General features: G+C 48.0%; 1 protein-coding gene across 7 annotated transcripts in view; it reads right to left on the reverse strand.

The window, feature by feature from the left end:
- Positions 1–602: 602 nt before the first annotated feature.
- The window catches only part of CADM1 (cell adhesion molecule 1), a 329,666-nt gene continuing 315,677 nt past the window's right edge, over positions 603–14,591 (reverse strand). For all 7 annotated transcript variants that reach the window (XM_045482885.1, XM_045482883.1, XM_045482881.1 and 4 more), the window contains 2 exons: positions 2,969–3,100; positions 603–917 (listed from right to left, as the gene is read on the reverse strand). In XM_045482885.1, the coding sequence (XP_045338841.1) occupies positions 799–917; positions 2,969–3,100 (251 nt within the window). In that variant the 3' untranslated portion in view covers positions 603–798. The remainder of the gene's footprint in view (positions 918–2,968; positions 3,101–14,591) is intronic.

A 14,591-nucleotide genomic window follows, 5' to 3' on the forward strand; every position in this document is an offset into this window, starting at 1 on the left:
TGTAGTTCCACAGCAAACAGAACATTTTCTGAATCACAGTCTACGTTTCTAGTCTTCACTGCTCTACGTATTTGAAACATGGGTAGCAGCAAAGAGTCCTCGTTGTTTGTTCACCCAAATCTTTACGACAACAGAGTAAGAATGCATTATGGACACACTAAATTCTGAACTATGAAATCTAAACTGTGCTGGTTCTCCTTTCATGAAACTGAATCTCGAACAGAAAGCAGTTACTTCAAAAAATAGACAAAAAAAGGAAAGGAAAAACAACAACAAAATACGGGGGAAAAAGATTCTAAGGAATCCCAGCAGGCAAATTCCAAAATAGGAGATTTTGGGGAAAAAAAAAAAAAAATCCCAAAATTTTTGGGCAAAATAAATGTGCACAAAGGAAAAAGACAAAAAGAAAGAAACAGCAGGAAAAAAAAATTTAAAAAGAGGAACACAACGAACAAACAAAAAAACAAGGCACAGAATTTTCTGCAATCTACCCAAACTAAATCCAAGCATCCAAGTTTGACTTGGTAGGAAGAAATGAAAATTTTAAAAAACCAACCAACCAACCAACCAAAAAAAAAAAAAAAAAAGAAAAAAAAAAGAGGTGTCAAACAGCAGAGTGTACTTTCAAAGAACATTTTTTTTTTTTTTTTTACACAGCAAATCCCAAGCCTTCCCAGTCTCGCACCTTTCCACCCATTCATAAAAAAACACACGAATTTCTCGCAAGTTCCAATATCACTGTCTCTTTATCATCTAAATAGGGCCAGTTGGACACCTCATTGAAACAAAAAGGCTGATCTAGATGAAGTACTCTTTCTTTTCTTCGGAGTTGTTCTGTCCTCCTTCTGCATTGATTATAGCTGTGTCTGCGTCTGCTGCGTCATCGGCTCCTTTGGCTTCATGAGTGAAGTATGTACCTGAAAGATGAAGGGGTAAAGCACCGTGACTGTCTGATGGCCTCTGTGTAAAGTGGTACAGAGATGGCAACTTGCTTTATGGCCATCATCAGCCGAAGTGGTGTGCAGGCAGCAGAGGGGAAAAAACAATTGGAAGAAGAGAGCGAGGTGGATGAGACAAATGGGGATCCGGGGGTTCCAAAGGCACCACTCCAACTGAACCGCTGCGATATAATTCAGCAAATGAGACATTAGAGCAGTGATTATGACCAGAGAATGTCAGCAGAAGAAGACGTGAGTGGGAGCTAGAAATGCAGAGAGCTGGAGAGCCGCTGACTAGCATAAACAGTGAAGGCCAGGACCAATGACCGGCAATGTGCGCGCACATGGTTAAGGACCAAAGCAAGGAAGAGCAATTAGCCAATTAATGAATTAGGGCCCTGACGATGTTCTACTGTCGTCTCAAATCGTTTGTCTGAGCCCCCGTCTCCTGGCTGCGCGAGTCACCGCTGCCTGTCCGTCAGGGAGGCCTCGCCGGGGCGTGTACGGGCACGTCTGACCGTCTCCTGCCCGCCCCCCTTCGGAGTGAGGGGTCCAGATCGCCAAATCACTTGATACAACAACAGGCGTGAGCAAGGCTCGGGGTCTGTCTCAGGGGACGCGTGATTCTCGCTCGTGGTGTGAGTGTAGCCCGGACCCGGATTCATGGATTCGCTAATTGGCAAGGCCACGTTGCAATGACAACACACAGAACGTTCCAAAGCTGGAGACGCTCTCATCGGCAAGTCCCAACCCTTTACGGGAAAGTTGATGGAGAAAGACAAGGCCTGCACCTCGGTATGACGTCTGGGGAGAGTTTACGCTGCCCACCTAAACCACACAGCCCCTCCTCCCGTCATATATCCTCCAAGATTCTTAAAGGGGAAAAAAAAAAAAAAAAAAGGCTGATAACGTTTGTTGTGTTTTCAGGTTTTCGTGAGTGACAAGTGTGAGCAGACAGGTGGCCAGATGTTCCCTGCCTGCATCCCTCCTCCCTCGGCACAAGACACCCTTTGCCCCCTCGTTCTCCACAGCTGCTGAGGAGACTTGGCGCCGCTCTCTGGCCTTACCCTCCGGGCTCTACCCCGCTCGACACCAAGAGGCTGGGCGTTCTCAGCCCAGCAGGCCGCCTCCGGGGCACGGGCAGAAGTTCGCACAGCGCCGGGGGTCCCCAAACGGTTTATGCTGGAGACAGGCATTGTGGGTTCCGAAGGTGGTTTCCAGTACCTTGGACATCCACTGCTGTGCTCAGGGAATCCTCCCCAAACCCCAGTCCTGTGCTCACTATGCAAGTGCCTGGAGTTGATGCTCTAGGGCGGCCCCACACGCTCACAGCACAGCGCTCGAGAAAAACACCGGAGGAAGACAAGGGCCGACAGAGAAAGGGCAGAATAAATTACCAGGCGCGGGGGAGAGGGCTAGAGCAGCATGGGGCACAGAGGAGGAGCGTTGGAAAAGATGATTGCCCATCCAGGCTGCACAGTTGATACGTCTGATGATTAATGGCAATTTAATCAATTGCACCGATGATTTAAAAAATACATATTTATGTGGCTTTTAAGGCACATCCAACCAAGGCAGGATTCTAGCCGCTGTGACCAGCTTACCCCAAGTTTGGGGCCAGGGGGACCAGAGCCCTGTCCAGCTGCTGCCCAGAAAGCAGACGGTTGCGGGCACGTTCTTGGCGCGCTTGTCGTTTGGGGGTTCACACCACACCTGGCCCACCGGCCCCGATTTTTACAATTTTTGCTCTATCCTCAATTACGGATTGCAGAATAACAAATCTAGAAAGCTTTTAGAGAAAATCGAAATCAAGACGTGCCACTCATCGACTCTCAGAGTCCTAATCAGCAGCTGCTAAGATTTCGGTTTTTTTTTTTTTTTTTCTTTTTTCCTCTCTCCCAGTTTCAGGACCCGAACAGCCTATGCGGCCACGTGACCCAAACTGCCTCGCAAGGAAAACCTGGCCGAGTCCCCAGACGCAGGGGCTGCGGTGACGGGAGGCCTCCTGCCTGCCAAAGCACCTTGCTTACCTTTATGTCTGGCAAAGTAGCGCCCCAGAATGATAAGCAAGCAGAGCATGGCGAACACCACCACGGCCACGACCCCGCCGATCACGGCATGATCCACCGCTCTGATGGCGCCTTCTTCGCCCGCTCGAGAATCTGTCGGGATCAGAAAAGGAACAGGGATGTAGAGCTCGTCGCAAGACACCAGCAGCCCTGGCCGCACTGCCTCCAGGTCAGAGGTCACCTTCCCTTACACTGGAGGAGGCAGAGAGACCGTCCAGATGGATCAAGTCACACCAAGGGAACAGACTGACCTGTCCAGTGCCGAACCGATCTGTGCTCCCCACAGGGCGAGTTCACTGTAAGCAGCAGAGAAGCGCTAGTGCGTGTGGAACCACGCTTAAGGGCCAGGGAGAGAAGAAACAGTCTGCATCCAGTCCTGGCCTGGTCTCAGCGCTCGCCCTCTCTGCGTCCGGCTGCGGGTCCTAGTAAGGAGGCGACCTAACTACTTAAGGGTTCTCGGAATGGCACCTTCGGGCGGCAACAGGAGCTGCGGAGGGGAGGCTAAGGCAGCTTTCTGCAGGTGCCCAGCGACTTACTCCCTGCCGGGCACAGGCACAGTCAACCCAGCTCTCAAGCCACAGCTGCCTGGAGATAAAACAGGGCTCAGAAGACTAAAGACAAGTGACATGCTTGCTACATTTAGGATGTATGAGGGAGTAAGCCTCAATCTAAAACCTAAAAACCTATCTCAAAAAAAGACAGCCGGGAATAATTGTCCATTGCCACAGACGGGTTTTATTTTATTTATTTAACACTTCACGGTGCAATTAATTTTCCTTTATAAGCATCACTCCCTCAGGATGTCTTCTTGCGACTGAGCGACGACATGTTTGGCCGGGGAACAACTCCAAAATGAACCCAGAATGAGCTATGGCGATGCGGAATGGATGTATGGCAGTGTAAACAATTTTAATTTAGGAATGTGGCTACATCACCCCTTGCCGAAACCCTAATGGCACCCGAGATTTATAAATGTAGTAAGAAACAATTATTCTCCTGTTGATTAATACATTAACATTTTGGAGTGGAAGCTAAACCATTGTCTTTTTTTTTATTGAGTCGAGTACGACACCTCCATTAAAATGATTTACTGGCTGTACCTTACAATTTAAGCACAGCAGCAACAGAAACGGTAAAAATCTTTTAACTTTACATGATTTGTGAAGTCATATGTGAAGGATTTACCATTTAAATCTTTCAGTACAAGAAGCACATGGCCTATAAATCTGTCCCCCTTGCAGTTGCTGGACGCCCGAGAGAAATGCATTTCACCAGGAAGACGGAGAGTGCAAATTCAAGTCAATTTTTAAGAAAGATTTATCTCTGTCTCTCTCCAAAGAACAGAGCAAATCTCTGAAGCCTCCACCTCTAATAATATTTGAAGTTTATCGATCAAGTGTACAGATCCGTGACAGCTAAAGGTAATGGTGCTCTTTTGAGCCGAAACCTGATACAACGCTTTCAGCAGGAGGGCATGATTTACACTTTCTATCGATATTTCCAATTCTGCTCTGAGATTAAGTACTGAAGGATGTGGGGGAAAGAACTCGTGACCGAGGGTTCCACGAGAAATGCTTGAATTAAAAGAGTTCAAATTAAGAAAAAAATGAAGCATTTAAAGCGTTTCATTAAGTTACCTTTCGAAGGACTACCAAAAAACCCCAAAACCCCAGCCCAAACACAAATGCCGAATCAGAGGCGGCAGCGGCCGGTCGCCCAGGACGACGGGATGATGGGAGTTTAATTGGAGAAGGGAGATGGGCTGGAGGCAGAGTGCACTGCAGCCAATTAGCCCGCTCCGTGATGTGCGAGCCCCTCCAGCAACCTGTCTAATAAGCTCGACTTGAAACGTGGTGGAGAGGAATCGCCCTCCTCGGCCCCAAGTGTTACCTACTGTGGATGCAACAGCCTCTGTGTCTTGAAAATCATTTCAACGAGGCAGAACTTGGCCACGGAAACTTTTTCTTTTCCTTTAGAGACAACAGAGCTTGTCGAAGGGGAGCGCTCCCCTCCCCGGGGTGCCCCTCCAACACAGGGTACCCGCTGGGGGATATAGTGCTTCACACCCTGGAGACTCTCTCGCCCGCCTGCACAGATTCGGAGTCGCTGATGGGAAGACCAGAGTTGGGAGCTGTGTTTTCCTTAGGGAGCTGTCAGAATAGGGGATCTTGTGGGAGCGAAAATGAACTAACCTCCCATTGCCATGAGCTTCAGACCTATTGAAAAAGAGAGTCTTTCAACTCATTCCACAGGTCTTAGAATTGGATGGGGAAAACAAAGTGATACTAGCCATTGAGGAGAGGGGAAAGTTAGGGGTAAGAGGTGAAGGGAGGCTGAGAGCAGAGAGAAGCCGTCCCATGTAGGGGAAGGCACTCTCACGTCCACTGTTAACAGGCTGTCTCCTCCGTCCCTGGCACGGGAACAGTCTAGAAGCCAGAGAGACAGAGAGAGAATCTCTGCGATAAAGAAAAACAGAAAACCTCACGGGGAGGTATCTGCGGGATTAACTTCTTTCGCCAAAACTATTCATTTGGCCTTTGCTGCCCAGGAACTTAGAGCTAAATGTGCTGAGGGCTGCTTTTTTCCCCCCTGCACTTTGCCCACATTCAGTACCTGGGTTGCAGCGATCTTGCCCACCCTCAAGGACATACATATTTTACAGATACTTATTGATAAGGGTAATCTCTCCAGCTGTCTCCTGATACTCACTTGATAAGGAAGTTTACTACCAGCGGTTAATCACCAAGACACTTTTCCTGCCTTCAATTACCGCAGACGGACACAGAAGGTAACTGATGTTTAATTTACAGGGAACACTGAGGTGTGTGAGCTCCTCACGGCCTCCTTCCACCCCACCCCACCGCGGGTTCACCGGCACCTGCCACGGCTTGGCGTCCTCCGTGAAGAGCGGAGCCCTTTCCTGCCTCCGTGCACTCCCACCTCCCGTTGCCCTGCGTGGGGTGGGCGGGAGGGTTTTCATAGTGCTGTCGATTGGCTCGAGGTGGTGGGGGAGCAGGGCGAAGGCTGGTTACCTTCTACCAGGGCAGGACTGCCTGCACCTGTGTGCCCGTGCCTCGCTCAAGGCCGGGAGCAAGGGCACGAGTTGTTACACAAAGAGGCAGTGGGCAAATGGAGGGAGTGGGGGGGGGGGGTGGCAGGGAGGAACGACTGGCGTGGGCAGGGAGCATCAACCACCACAAGGATCACAGCTCTAACAAAGTCTGTCAGCAGCCCAGCCTTTCCTGTCCTGCTCCTGAAGGAACAGCTCTGCCTATGCCTGAGAAATGACCTCTCAGTGGAACACTTGGGAGAGTATCTGTCGCCATCATCCAAAGATCCTGCTCCTCTTGGGGTGCAGATCTTTTCACTCTGGTTCTATGAGCTTTCCTGGGGTGTGTGTGGGGGGGGTACATCTCCAGATTTTCGGTTCCTTTTCTGAATCGGGCAGAGAAGGAAATCAAAGAATGAGACTCCACGGATGCCTCCAGCTCCTACACTGAAAAGGAAACGTGAGTGTGGAAAGCACTTATAAACACGCCTGGTACTCGGGCGAATGGACAGGTCTTGGGCTTAGAAGGTAACGTTTCCTTGTTCTTTTAAGAAACAAAGCAACAGGTGTTACTAAGAGCGCTCATATTTCCGGGACTAAGCTTTGTCCCCATCATCCTGGAGGAGGAGCCATGTTCCTACTCATGTATGCTCCTGGCGTCAAGGTTATTCCAGCCCTGAACCGAGTGTGTTCGGGGGAAGAATGTCGCCCCAATCCTTTCACGTGTGAGGCCAAGTAACTTTGGCCTAGTCATCCCATAGCTCTGGATTTTAGGTATGCCCTGTCAACGCAGGGAAGAGAAGAGGTTTTGCGGGCCCTCTCCTTCCGGCCTGTACTGTCCCCTCCTGCGGGCCCGTCTATGGCTCTAAGCGTGACACGAGTCTCTTTAAGGACAGACCCGTCATGAGCTGTTTAGTATTCGTGAGTTGGCTTTTCTTTTGGCAAAAAGCTGGGACGACTTGGCTCCAGGTGAGAGTTTAGAAGCTGCCTGCGGAATGTTAAGTCGGCCACTACTGCTTGGGTCACAGCGTCGGCCACCCTGGGCTCGCATTAGCATCTTAGAAACCGTGAGGACAAAAACATTTCAAAGAAACTCCCAAGAGTGATGCCCCAAGAGCTCGGATTTCTTTACCTTGGGCCAGGTGACCTGGCCCGCTCCCTTCCTCATGGGCAACATAAAGGCAGTGCTCTAAAGGCGGTGGTCTGCCGAGAAAAGTGATTGCCAGCGAGGAATTTCAGTCCCCCCACCCCCCGCGCTCCAGGGGACTCCTTTTTCTCCACTTGCTTTCCTTCCTTAAATTATTTGCCAGAGCTGTCCTTAATGCAGCGCTCCGGGAGTCACGCTGCCTGTGCTAAAACAGGGCCCTGCGACACATCTCGGTTTCTATGGCTACTTCGCCACCTGGCATGGGACGCCTCACAGAAGCTGCCAAGAGAATGCCTTCACCGTGGATCCGTGATAAGCCTAGAAGGCTCCGCTGCCAGGGGCGGGGATTCATGGACAGCCAGGGAATGGCCAGTATGTCCTAGACAAGCTCCTGGCAGACAGGGACTCCGGCAGAGGACGTCACTGAGCAGAATGCTCGCTGCAGCACCACTGCTCACCTTGCAGCCCGGGGCTGGTCTCCTTGCCAAAAAGGACACCCAGTCTCCTCCCTCTGACGAGCTGAAGTCTGATCCAGTTAACACGTAACACACAGTTAATACTACGGCAGGGGACCGCTACCCGGTGTTGGCGATCCCTTCACATTTCCTAGCATCCCCGGCTCAGGCTAGCTGGCACATTTAAAACCTTGGGGACTGTGGAATACGCCTCTTCAATGCACGTTTTTATTCTTCCCCATACCTCACAGGCTACCTTAGGGCTCACCTTAAACATTAACGTTTAAAACACGGAGGAGGTTCTGATGATACTGGTCTTCCTGCTTCTATTGGACAATTCCTATGTTGGACCCTCTCCCGTTTCCCCATCTAATGAATGACTGGGGGAAAAAGTTAGGATTCTTGACTTTTTACAACAGTTCTGTTACGTGGTTTAGTTTGAGACTTTTTTTCCTGGGCTGAGGTCTTCCCGGACAAGTCAGTTTAAGTAAAAACACTTGCAATCGTGTTTATAACGGAAACGTCGCCTCCAGCTTCCCGGGACCCTAGGGATTAGTCTACCTCAGAGGCCTCTTCGTGACCGTGATGTCATGTGCTCCTTCCTGCCAGGAAGACATTTAAAAAAAGCCTGATGGTGGCTTTTCCAAATCTGAGGCAAAACCGAAATCTGAGCTCACAGACGAAAGCAAAGCAAAGCAAACCCAACCCTGGTGCCTTCTGAAAAAATGGAGCCGCTCATTCCCATCACCTACGGTAGCTCCCTTCGTGGCGACAAAAATAAGTGTGCATTTGAAAGAGCACAACTTTATTACTGAAGGGGAACAAACTGAATGGCACGCGCTGACAAAATGCCACATTATTTGCTAATCCTAATATGTTATTCTTCCTTAAGATTTGCTTTCCTCAGCACCAATTCAATTACAGATGCTACAAATCCTTCTGACATTTAATTCCCTCTTGTCAGAGAGTAGTAAATGTATACAGTACATGCACAGCTTTCCCATTAAGATGTTAATATATATTGGAGCACACTAGCCTCTATGCAACATAACCTTTCTTTTCTGTCTTCTTAGAAAGCAGAAGGGGAGGAATCAGTGTAAGGCAAGAAAACAGTGAAGATCCCATAGTGCATCCCAGGCAGCCCGTACAACCCTTCACCTGCATTTAATTCTAGCAATGGAACTGCAGCTGCACTAACATTTCAAAGGCACGGTGTGAAGCTACTTAAAGGAAAACTGTGGCCCGCGTCCTCCCCTGTCACCCAGAGCTCAGGATGCGTTCATTGAAATTAGAAGTACTGCTCCCAGGCTTTGGCTGTACATCGTCACTACCCAGTGATCAGGACTCGGGCTCTCCTAGGTTGTCATTGCCTAGACGATCCTCCAGGAACAGGCCCACACAGGAGACGCAGAAGAGTGAGGATCTCATCTCCTGCACAGCCCACTAGAGAGTGCGCTGGGCCCGCCGTTGGGTCTGGGGTACGAGTGGGGCTCTGTTACTTGTCTCCGTGATTTCAGGCGGGTCGATCAGGCCCTATGAGCCATCGAGCACAACCAGACACTTCACGGGGCTGTTCTGAGAGGCCGGTGTATTGCTGAATATGAAAGTGCCTCTCTGGGTCAGGGCTCGGCATATCATAGGTACTCAGCAAGTGTCTGTCAGATTTAAATCTGCTATATTGAAGCCCAAGGAGAGCGTTATCCCAGTTCTTTTAATATTACTGACTCAAGGCAAATACTTATCAAGGCTTTGGGGGAAGGGCTGTCCGCACACTCAGCACTGCTCTCAGATGGTAAGATGCCCCATAAACACTTGCTGAGTTGACCAAGCCCTCTTCCATTTTTGCAGAATGGCACACAGTGTGACTGATGGCCTAGCTGCCCTGTGTGGTCAAGGCTGAAGGCCACCTGGGCCAGGTCATGATTCAGGTGTACCATCGGAGTATGAGGATTTTAAATATTTGCTGTCAGCTAAATATGAGAACGAGTATTTTTTAGGTTGATTTTTCTCCCATCTCAAGTAACTTGATTTAGTTAATTTACCCAACACTAGAAATGCCTTAATGAACAGGAGGGGATCCCCCCAAACATCCAGTGTCCCCAGAGACCAAGAGGCACACTCATGAGTCTGCCCCGCTCATCTCATAATAAGCACTTGGAAGTATGAGTGCCTTTTCCATTTTAAGCAACAGGAAGGCACAGAAGATGAAACCAGAGTTTTCCTTAAAAGAGTATACATCTGATAAAGAGGACAGTCATAAACTATTTCAAAACATACATTTCCCAATAGAATCTCTCTCTGGAGAAAGATGCTTCTGTGGACCTCAGGCATTTGGGGGTGTGTGGAGGATGGATTAATGAATATGGTGAAGTCACCCCAAAGCAGTGTCCAACCTGTAGAACTGGAATTCACATTTTGTGTTGTAACCTGGCGACTGGCTAGTTTGGAGAAAATGTTCCTATTTGATGGCCTCCTTCCTCCCCATGAGGGAAACAGTAGCATGTTGGATTATGGGAAGATCAGCAATCTGATGACCTTCAAACCTACATTGTGGGAAAGCCATGGACAAGCTGCCACAGACCCAATACGATTGTTTCAGCTTCCTGCCTTGTATTAAACACAATTTTAAAAATAAGGAGCTCTATATGTTTTAACCTTTGTGACCCAAAACTTCCCTATGGCCTAGAGAACCATCTCGGTGGGAAATAGATCCCATAATTTTGGACACTCGATGCGACATCGGCACCGAAATCATCTGAGTTTAAGGACTTCTTTGAAGGAGAAAGAGCCTGACTGGATGCTGGAAGAGATCTTTCCAGGTCACTCAGCATGTGGTTCTACCCCTGATGGGCTACAGAGAGCCCAACTTTTCCCTCCTCGTTCCCTGGACCCCTGCATTAAACTGAAAGGGGTCCAAGAGGAAAAAGACTGTCATGAAGACATCATAATAAGGGAAGGGTGGATTTCACAGGGGAAGGAGAGCTGCTCTAAAACTAAAGTCTCCATTTCCTGCAGAGGCCAGAAGACCCATTTGTTCAAATTCTGACCCTGCCCCTTGAGTAAAGCACTTAACTTTCGGAGCTCTCGCTTCCTCGTTTCCAAACTGAGACTAACAACCCTTCTTTGACGATTCTCCTAGGATTCTCCTGAAAATCCTCTCATGGCTGGCTCACTCTCTCTGTCCCCATGGCCTTCCATGGTGAGCTTATGTTCTAAGCTAGCCTCCACCTCCTTCTAGCCCCAGTCACTCACTCCCAGTGTACCCACGTTTATTTCTTCCACAGCATTTGTCACTGTCTGCTATCATCTTGTGCTGTGAACCTGGCTGCCCCACTAGAATGTCGCTGTAAGATCAGGGGTCTGCGCTGTGAGATCCCCAGCAGCTCCAGCTCCTGGTTGGTCTTGTTTACCACTGCATGCCTGGTGCCCTGCCCAGAGCCTAGCAGACGGAGAAGCTCGAACAGTTGTGCCGAACAAAGAGCAGGTGAGATATGTGGAGGTTTTCTGAGCTGGAAAGGACTGGATAAATACAGGCTAACTACTACACCTTAGATTTATGGGGCCATACCTTGAATTTGTCTACATAGCCCAGCTAGTTTTTCTTTACCATCATTATTGCTAGTCTACCACACAGATGAAATCGCCTATTTGCCAAATCTGGGCCATAGCTTAGGTGGAGGCAAGGAAGGAAAGACACCCCCCACCCCTGCCAATGTTATGTCTGTTGAGTTTTTCACACACATTTCAAGCAAGTTCAGCCAACTTTGAGGACACTAACAATGACCAGATGGTCCTGTATCCTATCTCAGAACTGATCATCTGGACTCAAGGCCTTTAGGTGCTTCCATTAGCTAAATTTAGACTGTATTTCGAGCCCATGTTTCTTCAGAATCCTTTTAGGGGACACCTAGGGTCTTCCATAATGCCTGGCACGGATTATCAGGGCCATTTAGAGACTTCCTTGCACCCACACACTTTTCTACCGATTGTGAGGGAGATGTGGGATTTTTCTAGATCACTTTCTCATTTGCAGGGCAGGAGTTGAAAACATGTTTTGGGGAAGCATGACAGCTCTGGAATTTCTTGTCGGGGCCTCTGCTTCAAACGCAGAAGACTGATGGATTGCTCTAACAGTGCCATGAGCAGTGGAATGACCCTGGAACACCGTCTATTTACCAATGCACTCCACTAAACAGTCCCCAAAGGCCCTTCCAGTGCTGAAAGGAGGGAGGCCATGCAGACATTTTTTTAAAGTTTTAAAATAAAATAGAAGGATAAATATGCTTAAAGCTATTCTATTCCACATGGGTGGCAATAACCACCAGCTGTCACCGGGAAACAGCAGATGTAATTGATAAAACAATTGAAAACTCGTGTGGATCCACCGTCAATAAAGTTAACACCCAAAAAAGTAAACGAAAGGGTTCAAGGTGGGACTGGATAAGCTCCTCAGGTCTGCCAATAATTAAATCACTGAGCTACACACAGGCATAATTTTTTACTGCAGGTTAAAGAGGAGGACCAGGTGGGCAACTTGCTCTGCTGGGTGAGTATGTTGCTCACGAAATTGTCCTTGGTTGAGGTAGCGGTGGTGGATGGGGGAGGTGGGCAGAAGACAGACCATCATTATTTCTCAGGAAATGCAGGATAGAGCATTTATCCATATTAAGGCAAGGATGGAATTTCTCCCCAGATGGAACAGGGGATGGGTGGTAATATTATTCATTACCACAGTTTAGCATTAAATGCGCAACACCTACTCTCATTTATTGATGGACTGTTTAAGACGGGTGTTAACCTGTTTGTCTTGTATTATAATTGAATTCAGTCTCTAGGCTACAGAAATTTGAGAAGTTCATCCTTTCTCAATCAATATGCTCCCCTTCAGTGACCCATTTCAAGACAGCTTCATAAAAAATAATGTATTTTGTTTTAATAAATTTAAACACAATGACAGCTGCTCAATTTTTATTGGTTGTTTTTTTTTTTTTTTTTCCCTTCAGATGTCTCTTTGCTGCCGAGGGAAGCCAAGCTCACAATCAATAGTAATTGATTAATCAGCATCCCCTTTGAACAAAGGTGCTAATCAGTTTTTGATTAGTTCATCAAACCAGATGCAAAGGCAGCCCAAGCCCGGCCTGATAGATCATCAGTGTTCTACATGACTTATGGGTCCTGGGCAACACAGGACTGCAGCGTTCCTGGAGGGGGCGGGGGAGGGGGCACGTAAGTATTAATTTAACCAAATTATTAGGTGCACAAACAGTTGTTGGTTTATTGCTCCTGACTCTGGGTGATTGATAGAGCTGCAGCAAGGCCACATCTGACTTGGCGCAGGGCTGAGAGAGACCCAGGGTATTTCCGCAATTGATGATGCTTGAGGAAGGGGTAGATAGCGGATTTAGTCCCATTTTCCTAAAGAGAAGAAAAATTACTTCTGCATATCTCAGTGACCTTCGTCTGACTAACAGGCCAAGAGGGATCAGGCCAATGAGAACTCCGTCCTCTTTTAGGGTCCTTGAGAAGTTCCAATCACCAGGGCCACTGTGTCAGAGAGCTGTTTTATTTAGGGTCAGGACATGAACTGACAGCGCATTGCTTACGACCAGCATTACGTTCCACGTAAGGAGAAGGACTTAGCTCTCAAAATCGGGCTAATGTTTTTGCAACTTCTCTAAATACACCGCCAATAAGAGGCAAACATGAAACACTCCCTTGATGGGCTGGCTATCTTTCTAATCTTCTACTTATTTATCTGAATTCATTGGGACTGGGAACTTATTCATCCAACGAGTATCAATCGAGTGCCTACTACACGACAGGCATACAGCAGTGAACAAAACCAAAACGGCCTCCCGGAGCTTCCATTCTGTGGAAAAACCCGACAGCGAAGCTCACACTGGGACATGGTACATAGAAAAACAAAGGCATCCTCCCCTTTTTAAAGTTTGACAGAAGCACATAGGAGGCAATAAATCTGCATTTTGAGAGAGACTAGTGACTCTATCTTATTTTCTCACTGGGGGAAACCTGTCGTCAAGGACTGCTGCCACCTTAACAACCAACTATTCAAGGGCGCTCAAGTGAAATCTCTTCAGGAAGGAGAAATATGGAACCCTCCCAAAGGCTGGAGTAAGGGGCCACACACAGTCCTACGTCTTGGTTGCTCTATCACAGTAATAAGGAACTGGACTTCCTTATTGACTTATTAAGAATTGACTGATCAAAATGTTTAAGAAGCTCTAGCTGGTGGGCACTGAAACCCCAGAGCATCATGGCACCTCATATAATTGTTTAGCTCTGACCATTTTGAATCTCCTTGCCACCACCCCCCCTCCTTTTTAGGATATGCTTCTTATTCTGGATTAGTAACACCTAAATCCCTGAATCAAGCATGAAACCTACTTTTGCAAGAGCTCAGTGTGCTGTGAAAAAGGTCTGAGGTGGATAATTAGTTTACATCATGGTGTGTGACAAAACAATTGCCCCCCTTCCTCCCGCCCCCCCCCCCACCCCATGCTTCTAAGATACCTATGACATGGCTTTTCTAGTCCATTCTACAGAAGCAGATGGTCAACATGAGCTTTTTCTTTTTTAAATAAAGATCTTCTCTCATAATCCAACATCCTGAAACTGCTTTGTGATGCAAAAAAATTTCTCTGGAACCATTCTACATCTAGAACATGAAAAATTATTTTAAGCCACTGAACACAGAGTGGCTTCAGTGCGATCCCCAAGATGACCTGACCTTCCTTACATTAACGCCGTCAGTCCCAATCCAAAATAGATGCCCCCAGCACAGGGAAGAACGGGACGTGGGGAGGAAGAAAGCGTTAATAAAAATTTGTTTTCCTTCCGTCTCAAAATCCACAATTGCTAATTAAGTGCTCAGGAAACCAAATGGGCATTTTGCAGGCTGGGACAGAGCGCCCA

Source organism: Leopardus geoffroyi, chromosome D1, assembly GCF_018350155.1.
Source record: "Leopardus geoffroyi isolate Oge1 chromosome D1, O.geoffroyi_Oge1_pat1.0, whole genome shotgun sequence".
NCBI classification, from domain to species: Eukaryota; Metazoa; Chordata; class Mammalia; order Carnivora; family Felidae; genus Leopardus; species Leopardus geoffroyi.